At 38.1% G+C, this 20,928-nt stretch overlaps 1 protein-coding gene across 1 annotated transcript in view; it reads left to right on the forward strand.

Moving 5' to 3' along the window:
- The window catches only part of LOC113482293 (transient receptor potential cation channel subfamily V member 6-like), a 29,711-nt gene that overhangs the window by 2,592 nt on the left and 6,191 nt on the right, over positions 1-20,928 (forward strand). The window contains 10 exon segments of the mRNA XM_026852797.1: positions 7,600-7,697; positions 9,117-9,239; positions 10,995-11,135; positions 11,668-11,766; positions 11,977-12,152; positions 13,022-13,168; positions 18,415-18,661; positions 18,971-19,023; positions 20,144-20,220; positions 20,518-20,683. Of these exon segments, the coding sequence (XP_026708598.1) occupies positions 7,600-7,697; positions 9,117-9,239; positions 10,995-11,135; positions 11,668-11,766; positions 11,977-12,152; positions 13,022-13,168; positions 18,415-18,661; positions 18,971-19,023; positions 20,144-20,220; positions 20,518-20,683 (1,327 nt within the window).

A 20,928-nucleotide genomic window follows, 5' to 3' on the forward strand; every position in this document is an offset into this window, starting at 1 on the left:
CTTCCCCCTCCCCCTCTCCTTTCCTGTTTCCGGAGATGATCAGAATTTGAGAATGAAAATGAACATTTTGCAGAGATCTGAAATTAATCTTATATCTTTCATATTCTTAACTATGTACAGGTAGAAAAACACAACAGGAAAACATTCTGTGGTGACTTGTTTATTGGAACTACTTTTTATAAAATGTTTCTTTTGTAGAAAATCTGTTGTAAACCACGAGGGCTTTTACTTCATTCTGTCATTTTGTTGTGTGGAATTACAGTGTTGTGGCTTCATCTTGAGTCCTTCTTAGTGTTAATAGTGCTGGAATCCATACAGTAATAAGCAGCAATTAAATTCCACTATTATTTTACTGAAAGCCAGTGGTAAATATGTTTCTATTTAACTAGCATGCTCTTGACTACACACAGAAAGTCTGTATGAGAAAAACAATGCTTTTTCCTGTCCTACAACTGGTGATGATAATACCACTGGTGATGATAATACCAGAAAGCAAACTGTTTTAGCAGTTCTCACCTTCACTGGAATTGCTATTAATTTTCTTTATGTGTAATAGTTCTTTGAATCTTAGTGGCAGTTAATCTCAGCAGTATCCACAGTGAGAGGTTTCTTTGCCTAAATCCTGCAGTGTATAACATTTCCTAAAAGGGACATTCAAGTTCGGGAGATGTCATACAATGTCCTAATATTAAAGAGGACTTTGAGTTGGTTTTGCCTTACTCTGCTGGTTTCTTTCCGTTCAAGAATCTCCTTTTTTAAACAGCCTGTAGCTCAGTGTGGAGTCCCAGGGACAGTGGTCACATCTCAGATGTCCATTCTAGAGTTATCTTTGGAAGTAAACTCTGGGATCTACATAGTCTAGAGCATATGACCATAAAAATCCAACATAGTTCATAATCAGGGGAAGAAAAAACAGATAGGAAAATTCAGGGCTGATAGCAAGGTGAAGAGGAAGCAGATGCCTGTCACAGTCTAATAGATCTTCCAGAAATTATGAGATCCACTGCTTGATTTTTATTTTTTTTTTTAGTCTGGCTTACAGTGTAAGAGGTTCTAAGGAAATGTGAACAAAATCTATCTAGCGTGTAAATTTTTGAATTTCCACCATATGAGAATTGCACTGTTCATAAAAAACCCCTAACAAATAAATTTAAGCAAATGAGTACACTGATCCAGGACAATCAATGTGTTGGGTTTTTTTTTATGTTATTGCCTGCCTCTCTAACTTTGATTTGATAAATATTCTATCTTCTGTGTGTCTCTTCTCTCTCACAGCTGCTGCTTAGGTATTAGTAGTATCACCTGGCCTTTGTGGGATGCTCTAAGGCTTAATTATTCTAATGACAATAAAATACTTAATTTATGTGGTACATCGTAAAAAAAAAAGCCAAACAAAATCAAACCAAAACATTTTTACACATTAATTAACTATAGAAAACTGCACTATAAGAAATAATACATTAGAGGTGCTTGGACAATTTGCATAACTTGCAGAGAGCTGTGGTCATTCTAAGCATGTCACAGTAAAAACTTTTAAATCCTCTTAAACTTCCAGATTTTTTTGTGGCTCTTTAGTCTCATTGACATATTCACAAAGTGCTTTGCTTACCTTGAAAACAAATCTTTCTCAAGCTAGTAGTGAATGAGAGATATCACCATAGTTTTGCTGTTGATTTGTCTGACCATTAATGAGTTTTCAGTGCACAAATTAATGTCATATCCTGCCTTAAAATCCACAATGCCTGCCAGTATTAATTGGTTCCTTTGCTTCCAAAGGTGATAGTGAGATAAAGATGCCAGCTCCCAGTTTCACCACTTCATTTGTAATATGTTTTAATAACAGTGCTTCTGAGTAGTCAATATACAAAGAACAGCCTGTTGGAAACTCTGCTGCTGCATGTAAAATAAAGTCACTGACAGCATTTCTGGTCTTATGCTGTGACACCTTCATCCTGATGGAAAACAAGCCTCCCTAATTTCACAAGTGTAAAGGTCCTCCAGAACTCATATTTGCCCAAGAATGCACAGACATACACACATCTGACCTCAGTGCCTAAGATGTAGCATAGGCTCATAGATGTAGGAAGCTGTTTGCTGCCTTAAACTTCACTATAGGTTTCCTTGTGAAGAAGTAAACATGAAAATTGTGCTCTGAAAAAAACCTGTCCCAAATTAAAAAGTTGTTAGAGAAAACTAATCAAACACAGAGGGAGGAACACAACCTAGATTAAAACTGCAAGAAAATTCCTTTTGAAGAGGGTTGGGAGATTTGATGCAGGAGGAGGTTGTGCTTCAGAGAAGAAATTTGGTTTATGAATAACTCAATAAATAAATAATAAGGAATAACTAACATCTGCTGAACTGTTAATCCAGTTCTAGCATGAGATTGTTTTTAGATGCAGAATTAAGGGAGACTGATGCAAGGAGATTGCCCTGGTGGAAGTGACTGAGCAAGATTTCTATTGCTTAGTGTGGTAGATAGGGAAGTCTTATCCCTTCAGATATTTATCTATCAGTTTCTTCTCTAGTACCATCGACTAGTAGTTTAGTAACCTGTATAATTTATTTCCATAGAAGTTCTGTCTTCTGTCAGCTGAAGAGGCTTTAAAATACATGCACAAGAGTTTCCAGTTGATTTGTTGAGATTTGCCCTCAGTGCTGAAGAAGTTTACTGACCCTGTTGATTGTCCAAGGCCCTGTTACCTGTCTCCTCTTCACTTTGTGTTATTACTTCTTAACTCATTCTGTAGCGTCATGTCAGATGATTGCATTAATTTTCTTTGTGTCCAGTTACCTTCCTCTGAGCACTCCTTTGCTCTCCTGAAGTCTTACATACATTTACATAAACATGCTAGCAGAAGGAAGGGAGAAGATCAATCACCTTTGGCAATTTCGTCATTAAGTGTTGAGCATAGATATTCTGAGCACCACAACAGGGAAGGAAAAGAAAGCTGAAATAATATCCTGTTGATTAATTTATAGCTCAGTTGGAATTACTTTAGACTTTCAGTAACTGACATAGCTTTGGGGATAAAGCATGAAGCTAGTAGATGCCAAACTTAAACTAGAACAAACAATAGGCAGATTCCATACAGTGAATGACTCAAGTGGTGGAATCTGAGAAGGGAAGGAAAGAAGAGAAAGACATGTTCAGTTGCGCCTCTGTTGAGTTCAGTCTTGAAAAAGAAGCTTTGACTTGGTTGTTGTCCAGACAGTTCACATATGTAACGTATTTCCTTGTTTTAAAAAGAATAAACCTATAAATCCAAATTCTTCCTTTTATAAAAGAGTTAAGACTTAGGGATTTGTCCTTGCATTATTTATCTCTTCATAAGAGTAATGAGCAGGATGCACTCCAGAATAACTGCTTAAGAGGCTTTAAATCCCAAAGGGTGCATATTACCAGCAGAAAGTGCTTGTGAAATCCTTAACCTTGTTTAAAACTATTTTACATGACTCCCTCAGTCAGAATCTGACCTACATTCTATCTTCTCTTTGTTTCACAATGGATTTTCGGGTGTTCCTGATTTTGTCCTCACCTATATTGAAAAACAACTCATAGCTTCCTGAACATATCATTGAACCATCTGTTAAGAAAACTGACTGATAGTAATACGCGATCAAGGCTTACAAAGTGTCTCAACACAGCTTCATTCATTAGCTGAGTAAGAAGAACCCGAGAGCACTTCTGGGTAGATACTGCTGTGGTTTTCACTGCCGATCAGAACTACTGGTTAGCTGTGCAGCTGTGCTTATCCTAAACTGATCCTGTAAGGCAGTGTCAGTACTGCCTAGTGTTATAGGCCTAATTTAGCTGGCTAAATTAGGATCTTAGTGTCCCTTGACTCCATAGCTGATGACGAGAATGATTTAGAACAGGAGCTTAATTTAGATGTGCTAAATTAGATTTACAGTGTCTAAACAGATCTCCGCTAAATCATTCCCTGAAAACCAGCCTCTTCATCCAGTGACATAAGGGTACTTTATGGAAACTAAGCATCTACTGTAGGCATCTCTGTTAGGAGACTTAAGTTACAGATTTTACCTGCTGCTGCTTTGACACACAGGAACTTGAGTTGTAAAATATAGAATTCATGCTGTGTTTGATGGGTCAGGAAGAAAATTGGTCAAATATGCAAAACTTAAAAAAATTAAAACATTTTTAAGGTTTTAGATTCTGATGACTTTTTCATATTAGTGGATTTGGCTCACCTAGTTCTTGACATTTACATGCTTATCGTATTGCTGTAATGTATTAAAAATTCGTTGATAATTATAATGGTATGTTTTAAATGAGAGCAAAATGTTTCCCCAGTTCTGGGATAGAAGATTAAATGAGCATAAAAGCATATGGTGTAAACATGCAAGACATGGCAGTGTGCCAATGACATTTACCAACACTTCTGTGTTCTTCACCACCTTGATGTTTGGTGTGGTATCTCTGGTTCTTTAAGCCCAGTTTGGAGTTGAAAGCTTTAACAATCTTGCCCTAAATTTCTGAAATCTGAGTTTGTAGTTATTAGGTTATCTCGCTCTTAGCAGGTCTGTAATTTAATTAGTTGTTTACAAGGGCTTTGGAGATTTTTGTGAGAAGGGTATTGTGTTTGCATCCTCCCACACTGTCTCTTGCCCAATCCTTCCTCCTCTCTGAGGTCATTTGAGGGATAAAGACCTACCCCATAAAGTATCAACATATTAATTGCAATACTGTTCATACTACTGAAACCCCACCTTCTTCCTACGTCCTGCCTTTGAAATTTACGTTCTCCGGGAACACAGTGTCTTTTTCAGCCAAAATAATGGCAGAAGTGGTGAACTTGTTTCACTGATATTGAATCTTACAACTTTTGCTCAAAGTGCCTCTTATTTTGTTCCTATTTGTCTGACTCTAGATGCAGTGTTTTCATCAAATCATCTTGTAATTGGCAACTAACACAACTGATGAATGATTAAGCTAAAGAAGGAATACTTCTCAAAGCAACAAGGCTAAGAGTTTCAAGGACACATAAAAGTATCTCCAAATGGTTCCCTGTTTTTTTCAGGATGGTTCTTTATATTCTGAATGTTTTTGTTTCTCACCTGTTCTTCAGCAGTTTTCTAGTCTGTTTCTAGTGACCTAGGTAATGGGATGCTGTTGGTGACAGGAAATGCTGCTCTTCTGGAATGATAAATACAATATTAAGTTAAGCTTTTATTACTTGTAGCCCACGCCCATTAATTTACAGTTATTCAAATGATTCATATTTATCTGTGTAATTCTGATACTTCTTGTTTTGCTTTATCCCTCAAGTGTGTATCTTTCTGCTATAGAGGTGTGCAGATATTGCACATTTCAGGTTGATCAAATCCAGAGATAATGAATTATCAAATAACTTTTTTTTTTCTTCAAGATTGTATTGTTCATAAAATAATAATTTAAGGCAAGAAATATATATTTCTATAAGCCATAGAACTGATGTTGCCTGTTTTCCTGTGGTTTTATTGTTAAATTATCCTATACCTAATAAGCACAAGTTCTGAGAAAACATTTTGTGCAATAGACCATTTATATTCTCTCTCTCTTACGTGGGTTTTCTTGTGGCTTATAATAGAGTTATATTCATAGATAACTTATTCTAGCATCAGTGTTATGACTTAATGCAAAATACCTATTTCTTTATATAGTATTTGCCCTATAAACTGTATCTCCAAAACCTTGTAAGTAAATAATGCAAGAATACAAGGAAGAAATCTGGGACAAATCTTCACAAGCAGAAACCATTGAATATACCTTCAGGTATATAGTTTGACTAATGTATTTGTCCCACATGTTTTTTTCTTGTGTGTGTGTGTGAGACTAACATCCAGTATATTGCCAGTTGTTAGACTGTAGTAAAAGGACAGACTGGAGCTGGTAGGAAGATGAGGGCTGATCTTCTCCTTGTTTGTATCTTGAATTTGTCATTGTTCTACCACGTTCCTTAGATTTATTCCATATCACACATTACAATTTGACCTGAACCATGCTAACTAATTAAGAACAAATTAAACATTAAGAACAAATTAAACATTTTAATTAAAGGTGACATAAAAGCATAAAATTTGCATCAGAACAGAGATCTAAAACTGAATTTATCCTTTTTTGGAGAGAAGAATCTCTATTTCATACTGAAAATTCATGAGACGTAGGCTGTTTCTTTGGGTTTGAGGGTCTTGCTTCCCCTTAGATGTTTAGCTCTTGAAATTGGGCTACTTACAATTCTTTATTTGTATAGAAAAAAAAATCAAAAAACCCCACCCCAAAACACTTTTTATGAATTAAAAGATAAATCAGAAAATATTCAAAGATAACAAATATTTACCCCTAATGAATAGATCTTGTTCTATTTTTTTTGTGGGTTTTGTTTGGCCAACTCTTCATTTTGAACATTGGCAAAGTTTATTTGGATGCTGAGCAAGCAGGCATTGCAGGTAACTGTGCACCCTCCCTTCAGGTGCTTTTACCCACTGATAAAACCCTGCCTGAGCTTTCTCTTTTCCAGGGTAAACAGTCCTAATTCTTTCAACCTTTCCTCATATGAGAGATGCTCTAGTCCCATAATCATCTTTGTGGCCCTTGGCTGAACTCCCTCCAATAGCTCCATATGTCTTTTGTACTGTGGATTATAAAACTGAACACAGGACTCTAGGTATGGCCTTATCAGAGCTGAGTAGAGGGGGAGGATCACCTCCCTTTATCTCCTGTTTGCATCAAAGGACTTTGCTGTAGTGAAGTTTGGTGATTGTCCTCGTAAATTCTTCAGTAGTCTCAGAGGATCTACTGAAATAACCCAGACCCTCATGGAAGACTCAAGGGCATTCTTCATCTATAAGTGAACCATTCAGTCTGGGACTTATATGATGGCATGCTTTTTCCCAGGACAGGCATATATCTCAGTTCTCAACAATTTCCTCAATTTTCTCAGCACTAGAGAAAGAAATAGTATAGCTAAGCTTTCAGAATTTTCCTCATGAATTTGTATGGTGAGGAACTAACATTTCAGAGCTCATTCTTTTCATTATATCATAGGAAGTGTTGCTATGACATGGGAAATTCTTCTTTGTACTTTTCTGTTCATTATGGAAATGATCATATGACAACTTACTTTTTTTTTTTTTTTTTTTTTTTTTTTTTTTTTTTTTTTTGTGCAAAAAAAAATTTACTGGCTTTTTCTGCCCTGAGGTAATTATCTCTGCTCTTGAGATAACTAGTCTAGTGGCAGGAGGGGTATCAAATGACCCATCTTTTGCTATCTTTTGTGTCTCAAAATGTGGGCTGTATTTTGAGAAACCAGAAACATTGTGGAGTTGGTTCTTTGTTTCTCCTGGCTTTCCCTCTGCTGCCACTATATGGTTAAGCATCAGTCAGCCTACCTGGGCTTTTAGCACTACACTTGCCATGCTTTTGATGGTTCTTTTCTGTTGCATTCAAAAAATACCTGAGATGGTAGGTGTGCATTACTGATCTTTCAGTGAAAATGTTGAAGATATGTACAGTCTCAAGCAAAGGCCATGTTAGCTCTGGAGAGTGGCACCATGTGTTTGACTGTGTTTCTTATCAGCCACTTTTCTTGACTACAGGATCTGGGAATCCCCACTCCTCCAGGCTGCCAAAGAGAACAATCTCCCAGCCATTAGGAAACTTCTCACTGATGGAATCTGTGATATCTATCAGAGAGGTAACTTGATTATTTGTGACAAAAGGTTTTCTGTGGAAGGCAAAAGCTTGCTATAACAACTAGAGTAGTACATTTTGCATTATCAGACTCTAACTACTTAAGTCTATGTCAGCAGCTTTACAACATAAATGAGTGTCATGGTTTGAGCGAGCCCAGAGGGCAACTGAACACCACAATGCTGCTTGCTCACGCCTTCCCTGTCAGGGATGGGGAGGAGAAAATGCAGCAGAAGGCTCAGGAATCCACACAAGGATAGGGAGGGATGATTCACCCATTATGGTTAATGGGCAAAAGACAGACTTGTTTGGGGAAGAAAAGAAACATCAATTTAATTTAAAGAACACCACCACCATCACTTAATTTAATAATCAATCAGAGGCGGACAGGGAGAAATACAACCACATCTTAAATAAAACACTTTCCCTCCACTCCTCCCATCTTCCCAGGCTCAGCTTTGCTCCCAATTTCTCTTCCTCCTCCCCCACACAGAGGTGCAGGGGAGCAGGGGATGGTGGTTGCGGCCAGTTCATTGCCCATTGTCTCTGCTGCTCATTCCTCATCAGGGGAGGACTCCTCACACTCCTCTCCTGCGCCAGTGTGGGGTCCCTCTCATGGGAGACAGTCTTCCATGAACTTCCTCCAAGGTGAGTCCTTCCCGTGGGCTGCAGCTCTTCATGAACTGCTCCAGCGTGTGTCCCTCCTGCGGGCTGCAGTCCTCCCAGTGATGAACTGCTTCAGCATGGTCTTCCCTCAGAGTCCTGGCCTTCTTTGGGTGCAGCCACCTGCTCTGGTGTGGGGTCCTTCGCAGAATGCAGGTGGGCATCTGCTCCACCAGTGACCTTCATGGGCTGCAGGGGGGTCTATGCTCTGGTGCACATCCCTGCCCTCTTCCTCCTCCTTTCTTCCACTGACCTTGGTGTTTGCATAGGTGTCTCCCTCACAACTCCAACTCCTCACAAGGCCAACTCCTCTTCCCATGTTCCCCTTCTTAAATACGTTACCACAAAGCTGCAGCCACTGTCACTAATTGGCTCAGCCTTGGCCAGAGAGGAGTTCAGCTTGGAGCCAGGGGACGTCCAAGAAGCTTCTCACAAGGGACCCCTGCTGGAACCTCCTCCCCCACTACCAAAACGGTGCCACACACACAAACCCAGCACAGTGAGTTTTCTGACTTGGAGAGCTCATCAAACCCTAAAGGAATGGTGAAGATCAGAGGTTTATAGCTTGATAGTCCTTTTTTTCTAGAGGGCTTTCAGATTGTAATGGAGTGAAGGACAGAAACTGTGCAGTTACTTGGCTGTTACATGTCATATTATGAAGCGGCACCTGGCAGTACTCAACGGAGGACCTAGACTCCCATAATTCTTCCACATAGTTGAATGTCTAGACAATTCACTCACTTCTACTACTTGTTTCTAGGTGCAGTGGGGGAGACCGCTCTTCATGTAGCTGCCTTGTATGATAACGTGGAGGCAGCGGTGACTCTGATGGAAGCAGCTCCTGAGCTTGTCAATGAGAGGATGACATCAGAGCTCTATGAAGGTAACATCTCAGGGAATGATGATGGGCAGTACTCTCAGTACATCTCAGTACGCTACCTGTACATTTAGGAAAGTGGCTTACACTGTTCATCATTCAGTATATTGTTAAAGTGTTACATAGCAAAACCAACATACATATGGCTCCTGGCCATTTGTGGAAAGTGGAATTATATTAAACCCATGTGCAAACATGCAAGTGCATAATTGAGAAACCCTTAATCACAGACGGGCCCATTGGTGAAGTGCTAAGGCTTGGACAATAGGCCCAAGCCAGAGTTGACCTATAGATGAATCCTGTATATTTTATAGATGATAACCATTATACTAGTAGGTATTGTACTAAACATGTTTATCTTGAAAAAAAAAATCTATATCTATATCTATATCTATATCTATATCTATATCTATATCTATATCTATATCTATATCTATATCTATATCTATATCTATATCTATCTATATCTATATCTATATCTAATCTCCTTATCTTTCCTTGTGTATAGGCAAGATAACAGGGTAACAGAGACAGCTGTCTGGCCCTGTGAGCTGGCATGTGACCTTGCTCATAAATGATTTAGATAAGCTGGGAAACTCCCTTAGTTTCTCCCTTGAGCCCTGGCCAGGCTCTGCAGGAATCAAACGTGAGAAAGAAACCAGATATTTTCACTTAAAACAGAAGTGCCAGCTATTCTGGCTTGCTGATTTTGGGGTATATAAGGCTGGACCCTCTCACAGCAACTTTGGAAGCCTCACCTGTGGGTGGATGCACTGTGTAGGATTTCCCACTTGCTGGGACAGGCTCTCCAAACCCTCGCTGTATCCAGGGTTCCCCAGCGACTGCAGATCTGGATGATGGTAAAGTATGCAAGTGGTGATGTATCTTTCTTAATCACTATTCTCTTTCTCAGGTAGTAATGATTTGATGCATTACCCTGTATTTTCCTATTCGTTTAAGCGCGCTGTTCTGTCTTTTCTTACTGTATGTTTTCTGTATTATTCTGTTACACTATTTATTTATTTTAAGTAAAATATGCCTGCTCTTTTCACTCTGGTGTCTGAGTTTAATTGGTATCCCTGATCAGCAAAACAGTTGGCTATAGTGGGATTTCAAGGATATATCTAATTTACTCATGTGCAACAAAGGGGATCCCTACCTGGTCTCTGAAAGGAGAGAAAAATAATTATTCAGTTGACAAAAATGGGGATTGAAAACGAATGTGGCCACTGCTTTTAAGTCTAGACTCTGAGCCACGTTTTTAAAGAATGGTTTTGACTGACTACACTGAAATGCTAGACAGAATCTTGAAACCACTAAAATAATAATGATGGGGTTTTAAAAATTCTAATAACTAGTTTGAAGGATTAGAGCAAGACTATTTTGGGAGCTTTGTCTTGACTTTATCTTCATGTCCCATGAAGGCAAACTCAGTCACACAACTTTCAGTGTGCTTCCTGAAAGAGTGTGACATGTCTTGTTTTCCCCCAGCAAAAAAACCTAGAAACTGCATCCTGTTGGTTTTTTTGGCAGGTTGCAAAGTCAGTTTTCATGAATTCATAAAAAGGTTTAAGTAGAATGGCACCTCTAGAAAATCTGTAGTCCAGCCCTCTGCACACAACAGGGAAAACTTCAAAGCTAAATCTTACAGCCACTATGGATGCAGTCCCAAAAAATTGCAATTTACTGTGACTGAAATGCGAACTGCAGGCTATTGATCAGCTTTCTTGGAAGGAAAGGTTTTATTTCTGTGTCTTACAGGGCAGACAGCTCTCCACATTGCAGCAGTGAACCAGAACATCACTTTGGTGAAAGCTTTACTCAAGAGAGGGGCCAATGCCTGCACAGCACAGGCAACTGGGCAGTTCTTCAGGCGCAGCTCCCAGAACCTTCTCTATTTCGGTACAGCCTTATCTTCTCCCCTTGCTGCTATGGGAGGGAACCAGCAGAGTGATAAGGGAATATAAGGGAGGTTTAATTTAGTCTCTGTCTAAACCACATAAGCAGAGGCTCCTATTTTCAAGTGTCACACACCTTTTAGCAGACAGCAACACTCCATCTGAGTATGTAAATACTACATAAATATAAATGTGCCATACACAATTTATATATTTTCATGTATGCAAAAATATATATTGCATAAAAAATATAATTTAATGTCTTCCTAGTAGCATACACCCCAACTTACTTGTCAGCCTTCTGGTGAAGATAATCTCCTGAAAAGAATACTTCTTCCTTTTAGTGTTGTGGAGGGCAGGTCTTTTTTTCCTTTCTGAGTAGGATGAGGAGCGGGGCAGGAAATTTACAGGTTACCTGAAGTAACTCTTCCTTTCATAACCTCTGGCTTCATAGCATGGATAGCTTTTCCTCAGCATGCTTCAACCTCTCCTGCCTGCTGGGGTCTTAATCTTTCACACCATTCCTTTCTTTGCAGGAGAACATGTTTTATCATTTGCTGCCTGTGTGGGAAATGAGGAAATTGTACAGTTGCTCATTGAAAATGGAGCTGACATTAGAGCTCGAGATTATCTAGGTATGTGCTGTGGGACCTAGTGAATTGCATACAGTGGATATGGACACTTTAAAATCAGACTCTGTCATCTGTGCCCGCACATATTTTTCTCTCATTATAAATGGCTGTGGGATGAGGGATGTGAGCAAAAGGAAAGCCATCAGTCAGTTGCCGGTCTTTGCAGAGGGCTGGGCTATTCCACATACTTTATCTGGTCTGCTTCCTTCATAGGTAACACTGTTCTTCACATCCTGGTTCTCCAACCTAATAAGACATTTGCCTGCCACATGTACAGCCTCATACTTTCTTATGACAGGAACAAAGAGGGACCAGGATCACTTGAATTCATTCCTAACAATGAGGGGCTTACTCCATTCAAACTGGCTGGAGTTGAGGGCAACACTGTGGTGAGTTTGTGACACAGTTGCCTCCATACAAAATAGAAATGGAGAACTTGAAATAATGTCATGTAGACCAAGGGAGTTTGTGCATGTTCTTAGTGGTTAGAAGGTACATAACAAGTCTTTTTTTTTTTTTTTTTTTTTTTTTTTTTAATTCCAGAAGTCTCATGTAGGACCAGAAAACTGTTTATAAGAAATTTCTTTATCCTAATGAAAGGAACAAGTGCTTAAAGAATAAATCTTTTGATCCAATTTTTGAAGCATTTGAGTTAAACAGGTATTAACAGAAAGATCCACCCCAAGTAATTGTTTGAAAGTCTGACTGAAATTACTGTCTTTGATGTCTAGTTTTCATTACCCTAAATGTGACACACAGGAAACTTCTTCAGGTATCCACAGACATTTCTTCGTAGACAAGAACTCATTATTTAATGTAAACTCTCATCCTTCCCTCAACAAAAAGACAAAGGTGTTTAGTGTTTCTTCTGCAGATCCACAAAGGGCAGGATCATTTCCCTTGCCACACCTCTCCTGATAGCTTGTAGAGGAGTATAAAAGGATTTTTTTTTTCTAATTAACATATAATTCCATCTCAAATCTATTGTCAAGATATATAGCTGTGTCAAATAACTTTACCAATTTGATGAGAATTGAGTAAAAATCACTCATCTTTTGCCTCAAGCACAAGTTAATAATTAAATGTGAATCAGAAAAAGTTCTTTACCTGCTGTAATTGTTTCTGAGAGATATGAAAACCACAACAACTGCCAGGTTCAAGGAAAATACATTCAGTTAAGGGTTTTTAACAACTTTATTTGTTCTCATTGAAGATACACTACATACTGGAAAACTTGACCCCTTTCTTTTCTCCACAGATGTTTCAATACCTTATGCAGAAGCGGAAGCACAATCTCTGGTCCTTTGGCCCCTTGACCACTGTGCTCTATGATCTCACAGAGATTGACTCCTGGGCTGACAATCAGTCCTTCCTTGAGCTCATTGTCTCAACCAAGAAGAGAGAGGTACTGTGGGCACCACATGTTTTCTATGTGCACACCATGGTGATTATAAAAGGAGAAGAAAGATGACTTAGAACATTCAAGCTCTTTTTTATTATCCACAGAGCAAGGACTTTGACCATGTACTTCAGGGAATATATGAAATGTAGCAGCTTACTAATGATCTGGCTACATCTGATGCTTAATATACAGTTTCTTCTGAGGTGTGAAACTTGCAGATGGTGAATGAACAAGCTACAGGCAGTGACATTGTGTGATTCATTAAAGAGTTCTCTCACCAGGCTTAAGGATATCAGTAACAAGTACCTCTAGAGTAGCTCTAGCAAGTAGCTTTCTGTAACTGATACTGGTGAACACTCACAATGTCCTTGTGAGAAACAACTATGTTCAGAAATCCTAAACTGTAGTGCATTTTAAAACCACTTGTTATTATTCCCTTCATTTAATGGTACTGCTTGTCCAGGTGATGACTCAAAACAAAGTGAGAGAATTATCTCTTCTGTAGGCTCAAAAACTTGTAAAGGGATCACTGAGATAAAAATAGACTGTAATGGCAAGCTTAGACAGATATGATGACTTTCAAGGTACACTACCCCATCAGCTGTAATCACCTTAAATAATCCTAATAGGACAGGAAATGAATCAGAGGACACTTTAATTAGCACGGTTCTACCCATCTTGTATTATTTCTATCTATCAAAAGTTTAATCAGACTTCTCCAACAGAAGCTTCAGCTACTGGAGAACTTTGCACAGTGTGGAGGAAGTCTATGAAAGTCTCATTTTCTTTTATTTAAAATCTTCTAAATTTCTAGGTGTGGTATTACATGTGGAAATTCATGAGAAAGCAGTCTATGTCAAAAAACAGAACAATCTTACAAGTTGTCCAGAAGACTAAACAATAATCCTAAAAGAAGGCAGAATACAGTGCCTCTGTTTTACTCCAACATACAGTGCATGCAAATCAAAGAGTCTTAATTTCAGTGGATGGGATGTCCCCAAATACTATGAGATACTATGATTTCTTTATTTTCCAGAATACTCTTATTAAATATGAGCAATTGCAGTTTTCACAGGCATAACTAGTTATTCTTTTTTTGCATTCAATATATGTTTGGCCCAAAATGTTTGCTGTCTCCTCTAGAAGAATCCTATGTGTCACTCCATCCTATCATACCCTTCCAGTCTGGTATTGGAGGAGCATATTTAGGCCACAATCAGAAGCAGTTTCCTCTTGTATTATGGGGGATTCATACACAAATAGGTACTAAGATATATTTTCTGGCCCTTAAGTGGATGAAAAGTGGAAAAAACAGAAGGGAACTAAGCTACAGGGAGATTATAGTAAGCTTCAAACTTATACCTTTGAAAATTTACTCTCCTGTGCAAAGAATTCTAGAATACTGACTTCTACAGAAAACAGAACACCTAAGGCTATCTAGCTAGGTTTGCTGTCTCTCAGTTTTGATCCTTTAGGATATTTCTTGGGTCATTCAAGAGTTCTGTTAGAACCATGTCCATTTGCTCAAACATACATCTTCCTTGCACTTTGTCTTTGGCTGACTTAGAGGAAACAGGGCAATGTACCAAGAGCAGGAAAATATCTAGAGTGCAGTAAGAAGTTTTTCTTACAAGTGACTTACGTCTCCTTTTTGCTTATTTCAGCAGTCCCCTAAACATTACAACAGGAAGTACGTCTAGAAGCATCTAATAAAGTGCATGGGTCAAATTCATAAGCAAGGGGTAAAGTACCCTGTTTGTCCTACTTATGCTCTAAGTGTCTTCCAGCAGAAGCTGAAGGCTTGATATAGATGACTCAGTTAAGTATCACCCAGATAATAATGTAGAAACTTAAAATGTAATGCTTTTACATAAACCATGGAGCTTTAGACAAGTACTAATCTCTTTTGGAAGAATGTTCCAATTTTCTTATCCTAAATCATCTGATACAAAAGGCTTGTATTGATGTACTAACAGGAATATTCTGTCATTCTCAGTTCCTACAAACAAAAAAAAACGTTTCAAAGATTTATCAGAAAAATTTTAGTTGATTTTTTTTTTACCCTCAAGATGCCATCAGAACTGAGGGTAATTTCCAATCCATTATATGTATGCCTTTGTTTCCCTTTTACAGAAAAGGCCTTGTTGACATTTTGGCACTCAGTTGGCAACCTCTGAAAGGATTCTTGGAATAGTAACTTACTGCTTATATGAACCCTGCATGTGTTCTGTGAGAACGGACAAATAAATTCTTCCCTTTTTTATAGGTAGAGAAACTGCAAATTAAATAACACCGACTGTCTTAAAATAGCTGAATCCAACTGCTTTTGACTATCTCTGGAGTGGATTGATCCCCTTGACCTACAAAGGAAATTTTGACTCTTCATAAACATACCAGCCATAGTTCTGTTTCTAGATTGAGTATTTCCATATTCTACCTACATCAATAGAAATTACACTTCCATATAGGGAAGACAGGTGAAGGACTACAGGCTTACTCTTCAACTCTAGGAAACCAGTACAATTATAACTTTGGTTCAGCTATACTGATTTCTTCCAGATTGGGGATGGACACTAGACAATTACAGTGAGTTGACAGTAAAACACAAAAAGACTCCATGATGATTTTCTGGGTTTGCAAGCACAAATAAACAAAGTATCTTTGTTTTACTTTCACTTTGACAGAATATGGATTATAACCGAATAAAAAAGAAGATTTTGTTTTGAAAATACTTTAAGGTGATCCATTTGTTTCCAAAGTAGATATCCAACTCTTAAATTACTGCAGATATTGGAAGCCATGATAACTTGAGTCAGTAAAATCCATCTACTTTGAAAATAAGATCTGTCATTTCTGTGGAACATACTTACTCACAGTGATACTCTATGTAGTTTATGACCACTAGGGAATCACAGGACAAATTTTTCAAAAGAACTCAGTATGAAAAGACCCTAATATTCTCTCTTCCATTTTATTTATATCAGCATAGTGCTCTTGTCAATATGTTATTGAATACATCCCAATAGTGCATTACATATTTAACATCTTTCCCTGTGGTTCATTCTTCACAGACTGTTTTACTAAGTGAAGTGTCTAGTTTTGGGTGGGTTTGAGAGTAATTACTTTCTTACATGCAATATTATGTGTTAACATTGGACAAATTAAGCTAAAGAAGTGTATTTGTACTAGATTCATCCTATCTAATTTTTGTTTCCAACTGCAATGTTTAATTAAGGAATACAGAGTCCTTGTATTTTACATGTGGATGATAGAGAAATGCAAGTAACTAAGTATCTCCAGAGAACAGTTTAGATCTTAGGTGAGCTGAATGGCAATGTGTAGGACCCTGTTGCCTACAAGGACAGAAATCTTACGTTAACCACGTCACTAATGAAGACACCTCATTTAGGTACCTGGAGTTGTGTGATGGATTTGTGATACTCTAAGGACATAGATGAAGCAGAGTTGTAGGAAGAAGTAAAGACATTTGTTGGACAGTTCATATAGCTGTGATTTCATCTTCTCCTAGGAAAACAGTTAAAAAGAGTGGAGTGATCCTGATCTTTACAGGTTTTATACTTGTCATCCCACCAGGAAATCAATAGATTTACTCAGAGGCATAAATCAGCAATGTTCAACAGAGGAAAAGACATTGATTTATTTTTTTTTCCTGTAACATCCTACTGTATTTTCTTTACCCTTTATATGCATGTGTGCATATCAACCAGATCAACCATGAGGACACTTAAGAAGATTTCTGGATTTTTCATGTTAGTTTTTGGAAAGGAACTGTAGTATGATAGGAGAGGAGTCTTCCCTCCAGTGCTCATAACTCCACTGCTCTTACTTTTTACAGAGCCTCTTTGTCACTTCTAAAACTATGGTCTCAACTATTTTGATGAAGCTTTCTTTTTGTATAGAATTTCTCAGCTACACAGTATGTATATGCATATCTGTGACAGAAACACAACCTCAGGGTATGCAACAGCATTATTTTTCATATCATGCAAGATGCTCACTGAAGCTTCTGTTTATTTCTGGAAATGTATGTGGTCTTCTAGATATATTTGAGCTGCACCACTGAGATTCTAAAAAGAAGGGCTAAAACTTTGATTGTGATAAAAATAATGTAAAGGAACTGAGTTCAAAGAGCCTGGTTTTTTTCACAGTATATATCACTGTGGGTATACTGAATTTTCATCATAGCTGAATGGTGAAAACTTTTAATAATCCAGTCCATTAACAGGATACATTTAGACAGAAATTAAGGAACTTTGGAAATCTTCCCAATGTCCTCTTAGTTGCCTGCTAAATTAAGGTAATATCAGTGTCAGCTTTTCAAAGAGAGCTAATAATCTAAAGGATCTTTTGACACGTTTCCTAGAGATTAAGAGTTCCACAGATGCTACTGAAGTTGATAGAAATAGCTGTTGAAACAATATTAATTTACATGTAAAAATGCAGAACTCCAATTTGGAGAAAAACATTGAAGTGAATTTTGCAAGGTTTTACAGAAACTTTTTTCTGTAGCTGAAAATAGAATCCAAATTATCTTATCTTAAATTCTGTGTTTTCATTAAGATGTATATTTTACACAGAGGAGAGTGTCTGCTGTAGAATGCACTGTGCTGTCTTGCTTAACAAATGAGAATATTCTTCAAAACTGATTCCAGTTACAGTAAGACAATTCGTGAATAGAATTAGTTTTGTATGTGTTTGAATCCCTAGAGTTCACAGGATTTATATACCTTCTGAGAGTGTAAATTTAGCCCAACCCTAATATGTATATATCTTATACTCTACCGGTAGCCCTGTAAAAGATAATGGGTCTTTCATAAAGGATACTATCAAATGCTATTTTAAATAATGCTTTTTATTTGCTGTAACATATTCTCATATATTTGCATTCATGGATCTAGATTATAGGTCTGTCTCAAGTGTATGCATCCAGGCCTAAATAGACAACACACATTCCAGTATCTAACATGCTTTTCTTGTCCTTCCCACTGTTACTCAAAAGCTGTTCTCTGCAGGATATATTTTTTACTTTTATTTTTCCAAACTCTTTACTGGCAAACTGAGCAAATCCAAACACTCTTGAGCATTCTGTTTTTTGAAAAATAAATTCAGCTTCCTAAAGCTGTACAGAGTATGTGCGAATAGTTTGTTAACATTCTCCCAGGAAATATTGTGAATGATGCTTTTAAACAAATGCCCTCATGGCAATTAATTCTTTCTGTCTTTCTCAGGCACGCCAGATCTTGGACCTAACACCTGTGAAGGAGCTGGTGAGCCTGAAGTGGAATATGTATGGTCGGCCCTATTTCTGTTTCCTGGCTTTATTCTATATACTCTACATGGTCTGCTTCACTATGTGCTGTGTCTACCGACCACTGAAACCCCGAACAGGCAACAAAACAAGCAGCAGAGACAATACAATCTATGTCCAGAAAATGCTGCAGGTATTGTGTCTATAGGAGTCAGGGCCCCATAGGCAGCCCTGAGCAGTTGTCATCTAACCTAAACTTAACTGGAAATTCTGAGTCTTTCCCAGTTCCTAGCTATTGCAGTTGTCCTCCTTCTCTCTTTCTGCCAGCTGACCTTTGTCAGTGAGGAGCATGGGGTATGTTCTGTTTGCCGTTGCTGGGGCTGGGCTAGTTCCTGTGGCCTTGTCAGACCTAGTTATATTTATTATACTAACAGTGGACCTTCTTTCCCCCTTCCTTTTTTTTTTTATTAATTTCCTTTCACTCCCTTTAATTTTATTTTAATTCACCTTTTTTTTTTTTTTTTTTTTTTTTTTTTTTGTGGGGGAGCTGATCACAGTCATTGGAGCTGTAGTAATTTTGATCCTTGAGGTAAGAGAAACAGTCAGCTATATAGTTTCCAGTTTCATCAAGACAGATTTTACTTACTAGACGAACATGAATTTGTGCTCACAACTTGGTAGGGGTTGTTTGCTTAGACCAAGTGCTTTGATATACATCTGTGGCAACAGACACTGTCAACAATATCTATTGAACGAAACAGAGACTGTGACAATGTACTAGGAAGACTCCAGGTGCAGAAGCAGCAATTAGAAGAACTGGCCACACTTTTAAATGCTATCTACAGTATAATGCCACAGTTTCCGTTAGCACCATATGTGGGTCCAGCTGAATCCCAGCTATGGCATGACATTCTTAAAGATTCTTCACCCAGCACCCCTAAATACTCATGTGTTTAGGGATGCTAGGTGAAATGATTTCTGTGCATACACAGAAAAGTTGGTATTTAATGGGAGGTCAGTGTCTGTATGGACCTATAACATGAGCCTTACTCAACCACAGTTCTGTGGTGGACATATTTAGGTGTTCTACTTACCATGAACTCTCCAAAAAAGGGAAAATGTTCTTTAAATTAAAATAAATACATCCCCCACTTGATTTTATTGTAATATGAAATAGAAGACCAAAACATTTATATGAGAAAATTCAAATGATGAAGCCAGGGAGAACTGAAATAAAACAGGGCTTGTAAAGAGCTTTTTCTCTGCCCATACATGTTTCAGGACAAAGCCTTCTTCCTGTGTTTGGTTGGGACTTGGGCTACACTAGAGCTAAGACAGTCAGAATTATAACAAACTCCTTTGATTCCCTAAGAAGGTCTCTCTTGTCTTAATTTCTGATGCTCAGCTGTTTGTCTGATCTCAGTAATCTATATGAACTTCAGGCTCACAGCTCTGGGCTGCAACACCTCTCTGCCACATACTAAAATTCTTTCAATCTGCCAAAGTGTTCTTATATCTTCCAGCAATCTCTGTCACATCCCACAGAGAATCATTCTGTTGTTAAAGTAATATAGAACTCAAACTGTGACTCAGCAAACAAAGCAGATGCAGCTGGACCCAAGATCCTGTGAATACTGGTGGTTACCATGACATTTAATAGTATAATGTAATCCGTCTGAGTCCTAAAGTCATTAGGATGTGTCTCTTAGATCCCAGATATTCTTAGAGTTGGAGCAGCAAAATACTTTGGACAAACCATCCTAGGAGGGCCTTTCCACATAATTGTGTAAGTACACACTTTTTAAGTCTAATAAATATATTGTCCCTGATTTTCCCCACTACTGTCTTTTGACAGATGAGTTACTTTCCCCATTCTTTTAGAGTATTTCTTCTCTTGATTTATTTCTCTTACTGGTGTGTAGGAAGCCAGGTGAATGGACAGGTAGAATTAACAGTGCTGAGAGGTCTCTGTTTATGGGGATGGTGGCTGTATGTGCCTGTCTTGGAATTTTTCAAAAGAAATAAAAAAGGAGGGTAAGATTTGTTTATTGAACTTTTTTCATTGTCTCTTCTTCCTTTGCAGCATCACATATGCTTGCATGATTGTAGTAACCATGGTGATGCGTCTCACCAGCACAACTGGTGAGGTTGTGCCCATGTCCTTTGCCCTGGTACTAGGATGGTGCAATGTCATGTACTTCGCACGAGGCTTCCAGATGCTTGGACCCTTTACCATCATGATCCAGAAGGTATAAAACACAAACAAATATGGGTTTGTTACACATATCCTGACACCTCTTTGCAGATAGGGAGAACTGAAAGAATACTTTCTCTCCCTCAGGACTAGCATTAATGGCAAGTGCACAGATTGTCTGGGGCTTCCACATTTCTCTTTTTAGTGCAGAAGTTTCCTTTAGTCCACTTATTGTCTTATAATGTGGAAAATAATTTGCATAGGCTTGCATTGTTACTTGGTGGGACAGCTGGGCCTTTA

Source organism: Athene cunicularia, assembly GCF_003259725.1.
Source record: "Athene cunicularia isolate RWA chromosome 1 unlocalized genomic scaffold, athCun1 chr1_part1, whole genome shotgun sequence".
Lineage (NCBI taxonomy): Eukaryota > Metazoa > Chordata > Aves > Strigiformes > Strigidae > Athene > Athene cunicularia.